This window comes from Daucus carota, chromosome 1 (assembly GCF_001625215.2).
Source record: "Daucus carota subsp. sativus chromosome 1, DH1 v3.0, whole genome shotgun sequence".
Classification (NCBI taxonomy): domain Eukaryota; kingdom Viridiplantae; phylum Streptophyta; class Magnoliopsida; order Apiales; family Apiaceae; genus Daucus; species Daucus carota.
The window spans coordinates 41,761,994-41,768,933 of record NC_030381.2 but is presented as its reverse complement, the minus strand read 5'-3'; the positions used below and the strand labels follow the sequence as shown (position 1 = coordinate 41,768,933).

General features: G+C 36.1%; 1 protein-coding gene across 1 annotated transcript; it reads right to left on the bottom strand.

Annotated features, from left to right (window-relative positions):
* Positions 1–3,327: 3,327 nt before the first annotated feature.
* On the bottom strand, positions 3,328–6,452 carry LOC108200331 (uncharacterized). The gene is made up of 3 exons (XM_064086526.1): positions 4,593–6,452; positions 4,157–4,511; positions 3,328–4,082 (listed from the first exon to the last, which is right to left on the bottom strand). The coding sequence occupies exons 1-3, from the start codon at positions 6,450–6,452 to the stop codon at positions 3,328–3,330; spliced, it is 2,970 nt and encodes a 989-aa protein (XP_063942596.1).
* Between the last annotated feature and the right edge of the window lie 488 nt (positions 6,453–6,940).

The window sequence follows — 6,940 nt, the reverse complement described above, 5'->3', positions numbered from 1 at the left end:
GTCTAAAACTGAAGCCAAGTAGTTCAGTAGAACAGATTTTTTGTAAAAAATTAACAAGGACGCAACATAATATCATCAAATCTCAAATTATAGGAATGCATATTGCTGCAACATAATATCATCCAATCTCACTGACTCATTCACAGGCACAGAATCACATGAACCTCTAATCAGACACTATAAAGTTTTAAGTTGTGGTGATACTGTTGCAAATAAATTGCAAAAAGATAGAAGTATTATTTTGCTAAAGCAATTATAACGCTAAATCGGCATTGCAATAAATCCGGGAGCTGCTTTCTTGTATATGCAGTATAAGAGCATCTTCAATAGTCTCCTAACCCACTCTTAAATATAATATAAAATATTAGAGCATCTTCAATAGGCTCTTAAATAGGCTCTTAACCCAAGATATAAGGAGGATGTTCAAAACTTGAGCTCCAAGAGGCTCTTAGTGGCTCTTAAAAACTTTAAGAGCCTCTTCTCTCTCCTCTAATTTAAGAGCTACTAGTTGGCTCTTAACTTCATAAAATAATCATTTCCTCCCATTCTTACATTAGACTCCCACTACATGACAAATGTTTGAATTCAAAATATAAATAAAATATAAGTTAAGAGCATAAATAAAGAGCGCGGGAGCGCGGAGGAGGACTGGACTCCTACTTGTCGGATCTGACAACATTATAAACACTCAGAGATCAGTCAAAACCGAATACATATACAGCAACTCACCGGTCAGCAATTCTCTTTCTCTTTTACGGGTTTTTCATCTTGTAATATATTGTTTAAGATTATTTGTTTTCAATTTTTTATGTTAATATGTCAACTAGTCCTTATAATTTTGTGATCATTCATTTAATATGCACACACCATATCCATATCGACATTTTTGTAACAGAAAGTTTTATTTTCATAAGATTGCGTTTAGAACATGTTTTTTGTTTTCAAATTTTGGATTTCAAATATTATGATTTGATGTGTCATTTCAAATTCTAAACTTTACATTAGTGTTTGAATGTCGTGGATTTTAAATGAAATTCAAATATAACTTTTTTCTTTTATGTGTATTTACTTCTGCTGATGGATATACTTCGGGTTGTAATCGTCCTCTTCGCGATCGTGTGTGGGAGAGACAGCGTAGTGATGGTGGGCTGAGGTGGCTGAGGTTTGTGGCAACGGCGGTTCCACGATCAGTCCAGTTTCAGAAAGGAAGACGTTAATTGTGCCTCTTAATTGAGAGCGTTTATTGTGCCTCGTAATTGAGAGCGTAATTTGTGCCTCTTAATTGAGGACGTTTATTGTGCCTCATAATTGAGGACGTAATTGGTGCCTCCTAATTGAGGACGTTAATTGTGCCTTATATGAGTGCGTTAATTGTGTCTTAATTGAGAGCGTTAATATTTTATTAATTGTGCCTTAATTAAGAGTTTAATTGTCTCAATTATGAGTTATCATAATTGTGTGAATATTTTGATCAGCATATACACATGCATTTTATAAATAATTAATTATTGGATATATTTTTTTATTTTTAAAATATATATAATCTGTATATATATCGACTTATATTTGTTCTTGTTTCCTTTGTTTCATTTTCAGGATGCTCGGAGGAAGACGGATTTTTCTTTTCAGACATTTAAGTTTTATTGTCTAAATTTCTCCGGTCATCTTGCATGTCCGACGGTTAGATAATAAGCTTTCTTGAATGAAAGAATTATCACGGTGAATTACCAATTCATATTTGTGAGATTTATTCTCATTTTCAAAAAAAAAAAAGAGCATTGTTGGAGTTGACACTCTTAATTTTATATTAAGTTACTAGGAGCTTAATATTTTATATTATATATAGGAGCCAACTAGGAGACTATTGGAGATGCTCTTAGACTCCTTGTAACTTAATACAAATTTAAGAGTCTCAACTCCAACAATATTCTTTATACCTGCTCTTAAGTTAATATTTTATTCTTGTTTGGACTTGTATATGACACAAACTCAAATGTAATTAGAGTGAATAGATATTTTATTGTAAAAAATAAGTTAATAGCTTTGCAGGGGCTCTTAACTTTGAGGAGAGAGGAGAGAGAAACAAGAGACTCTTACTGATACAAAAACAACTAAGAGTCTCTTGGAGCAAAAATTTCTTTCTCCCTCCTCAAATTTGAATTTGAGTGTTCATTTAGGAGTCTCCCGGAGATGCCGGCCATAGTATGTTATTGGAGAGTAAGCTCACGGAAATAGACCAAAAAAGAGGAAAAAACACATCGACTTCACTGGCGGAGCCACAGCAAAGGCTGTGGTGGGCTCCAGCCCAGTGCAAAAAAATATTTTACAAAATTTTATATTATGAAACCCAAATATTTTACAATCAGCCCAAGACATGACTAGCACAGCCCAGCTCATTTTTGTGTTTGCAAAGACATTCAGCAGCACAACAAAATAAACAGACTTACAAGTTACAAAGAAACAATAACAGGTGATACATGTCATACATTTAGACCTATGGAATAGCACAGGTGAATAGGTAATACCAAATTGCCTAGTTTTTTCATGTATTGTAGTCTTGCTAGCTTAAATAATCAAGTAATAGAAAAAAATTCAAAAGTTAGCCCAGGTAAAATTTATTTCCTGGCTCAATCGACTTGCAGTTCACATGTTATGTAAAGAATACAAGATTTTGCATACACATATATGCCAGCCAGTCCAGAACAAGAATAATACTAACATAGCATACATCCAACAGAAAAAAGCGTTAGACGTGAAAAACTCTTGGATGAGGCAATTTCTTGCTGTATGATAATGTAGCACTCCGTGTGTGTACATTAAAAACTCACGATAAAATCGGCACTTTGCAGACAATTCGTGTTTTAGTAAATTTTTTTATTTTATTTAACTTTAATCCAATGTCTATATGTTATATTGTGTATCTTTGTCATATCAGTTGTAAGAAATTAATTCAACAAAAACTAGTCATGCCATGCTTTTGAGTATAAAGCGACACGGATCAGAATAGAATGTTGGGAAATTCCTACTGGTACCATTGTAGAATTGGCTTTTCCAAATGGTACCAATGACTATTTTGGGCTTCCAAGTGGTAACACTCAACTTTTGACTTCATCCAGCACATACCACTCTGTTAATCAAACGTTAATCAAGCTGTTAAATAGTAACTAAAACCATATTTCCCTCCAAAATACTGTTACCAGCAAGTTAATACAATATCCAAAACAACCAACAAGTCTGAATCAATAATGAACTACAGATGTTTCACAAATGTCCCAAAATATGTTTTAACCATTTAAAGCATAATAAGCATAATAAAAGAGGTCTGATTTAAGGCTGGGATTGAGATGGTGGACATTGAGACATGTTGATTTCAGTGGACTGTGATGTGTTGCCCTCTTTAGTCTGGTCTGAAGCTTTCTTTTTCAGAGCTGCAGCTGCTTTCCCTGCCTTGGATTGATCCCTAATTCTTGGATGTCTAACCACTATTGGTCCACTCCCTGCTGCCTTCTTTTCTTTTGCAGTCAAACCTCCCTTGCAAGTTCTTGAATTGTGGCCAAGGCAGTCACACTTAGTGCATTTCACTGTTTTTGCTCTCTTCCCTTTCTGGTTTTCTCCTTCTTCCCTTCTCCTGTTTCTGCTTGGTCTCCCAACCCCTCTCTTCATTGAAGGTGGCATGACAATAGGTAGATCATCATATGCAGGCCATTGGCTTTGGTCAGGTATGGGGTTAATGCTAAAACTATAAGAAAGCTTGTATGTCCTAACAGAGTACCATGCACTGACAACATTGTGAGGATCAATCTTGGCATGAACCATAGCCCTTATGGCATGCCTACATGGGATGCCACTAATCTGCCAAGCTCCACAAGAACAGATCTTGTTATTTAAAGATAAAGGAAAGTGAGATTTACCCTCATGAATTTCATACTCTCCTGGACTAGACATATATGCTTTGCAGCTTATAGTGTCCTTGCTAATAGCTTTCAACACCTTCTTTATCTTTGGACAAAGGTCATCATCCTTCCAAGTCATGGCAGCTTGACTTCTTGTGGCAATTCTTACCATGCACACTCTTCTAATACCTGTTTGAAGCAAATTATATAATTAGGAATATCAATGCAAAAATATGACATGAAGAATACAAACATTTATATACCTTCAAGTAAAGTCAAGACTGGTCTGCATCTATCAATTCCAAGGGTGGAATTGAAACTCTCCACAAAGTTTGAAGTGTTGGAATCATTACATACATTCGGATCAAATTTGTGTTTGCTCCAACCAGCAGGATCTCCTAGCTCTGCAAAAAATTTCATGACACTATCACCACCCACTTCTTTCAGCTTTTCCATTGCCTTCCTATATGTGAACTGTGATGTGGCATTACAAGCCCTCCAAAACAGAATATAGAGCAAGGGACCAGAAAATTGTTTTTTGTAATTTCTGGAGATGTGTCTACAACAATATCTCCTCTTTACAGTTGGCCATACATCCAATAAAGCAATATCAATCCCCTGCAAGTGTACACATGATTATCATCTAAAGAGGAGATATTACTAAAATGAATGTCTAAAATAAATATAGTTTGAAGGTACCTTTTGTCGATCAGAGATCACTGTCCAATCCTTTCTACTTGATTCTTTGAGAAGGTTGTAGAGATTCCAGAAAAACCATGACCAAGTTTCCTTGTCCTCAGCACTGACTATAGCATAAGCAAGTGGAAAAATCTCATTGTTAGCATCCAGAGCCACTGCTGACAGTAGAACACCTCCATAATCTCCCTTGAGGTGTGTTCCATCAACACCTATTAAAGGCCTGCACCCTCCTAGAAACCCTTTCCACATAGCAGTGAAAGAAATGAAAATGTTATTAAACAAGAGCTGTCTTGGGATGCTTTCACTCTCCACAGTTGAAAAAAATGCCTTTGATTGTGGATTTGACTCACAAATAACCTTGGTATAAGCAGGTAGGTCAGCATATGATTGATCATGTCCACCAAATAATTTCTCTATTGCCAACTTTTTCATATTATACAAGGATGATTTTTTCATGTAAACCCCATACCTCTGGAACAACAACTCATTTAGAGCACTTCCTGGAATGTCTGGATTGGCTCTTATATCTTCCATCAACTTTGATGCAGCCCATTTCACATCACACAGTGGATTATATGTCTCCAAACCCCTACAAGTGTGCACATTAGGCTCAATTTTCTTAATAGCCCAGGTAATGCCATCAGGAAGCCTGCTACTATGTATCCTCCACTTGCAACATTCAGCATAACATGTAGCTGTATATCTAGTGTTGTCAGCCCATAACACATTGATTGCAAAGCCTTCTTGCACACAGTAGTCTTTCAATTTCTCTTTAAAATGATCTTTATCCAGAAAAATCATCCATGGTTTCAACTTTATTTTACCAAACTCCTCATCTGTATACAGCTCTCCATTTTTGTATAGCTTTTGATAGTAGTCATCAGCATCCTGTTCATCAACAAAATCATGCCACTGACTAGATTTCCAAGTGTCCTTGATTTTTGGCATTGAGTTTATCTCCTCTCTTTCATCAGATGGGATATCCCCCTCAGCCATGACATCATTATCTGACTCTGCACCATTATCAAACTCATTATCAAACTCCTCATTTTCATCACAAGCTTCCTCATCAAATGTCATCTTTCTCTTAGCCTTTACTTTCTCTTTTGGAGCAGCAGCCTTTGGTTTCTTAGTCACTTCTGGAGTAAAAGTAGCTTGTGTCACAGTAGCTTGTGTCAAACTTATGCCTTTCCTGATGGCTGTGGTTCTAGGTACTTTTCTAGCAAACATTATCTCAGAAGGAGGGTGATTGGTGGGTTCAGATGAGGTAGTGTTTGGAAGAGGAGAAAATCTGGGGCTTCTTCTAATAGGCAAAGATTTGAATGCTGTTTTAGGTGATATGGGGGCTGGTGGTTTGAAGGCTGTGGTTGCTGTTTTCTTCTTTGGAGGAGGTTTCTTTTTTGGAGGAGGCTTCTTTTTTGCTGTAGTTGCTTCTTCACTAGCTGTGATCTCCACAATTTTTTTGCCTTGTTGCCTTACATTCACAGAATTATCCTGAAGGTCTTCCGATGAACTGTCCTCAACTTCATGCTCATCTTGCTCATCTTCATGGACATCAGTCCTCTTTTTTCTTTCTTCTGCCCTCTTAAAATGCATAACCAATTTGTAGAATGGAGTTGGTTTCAGCACAGTTCCAACCCAAATAGGAATTTCACTTGCATCAGAAAACCTTTCAAACATTTTCATTAAATCCTTATCTGACTCTAACTTGTGATGCTTCATCATATATGCATAATCAAATGTTGGATAAGCATAATCTAACCTCAACCTCTGTTTTTTCCCTAACTCTTCATACTCAACAATAATGTCCAGCAATGAGGTTTTATCTACATCAACCTTAACCTCTACCTCAGTACCCATCCAGTGAAAAATTAATACTTTCTCCATCTGCACATATTACACCCAATGCACCCAATGCATTATGAGTATTATACAATCATATTACACCCAATGCACCAGTTAACAGTTAACTATCATACATAAACACATATACACAGATAAACTCGCACATATACACAGATAAACTTTGATTAAGCATACCTTATACTTTGAGTAATATACACAGATAAAACAATGAATTAAGCCGCGAAAGATTATATAGAGTAATTGAAGGTGAAATGCATACCTTATACTTTGATCAGTGTTGAAATAAGTAGCGAGTGACTGTACTGTTCTGTTTCTTGATCAATCCCCTCCGTGCAGTAGAACCCTAATCCTCTGTGCGTGTTTGATTTTGTGACATTAAACCCTCGGACCCGACTAATGACCCAAATAGCTGTTTTTTTACTTTTAATTCATTTTATTTTAATTACTTTTTTAAATTAAATCATAATGGATTAACGTTTTAT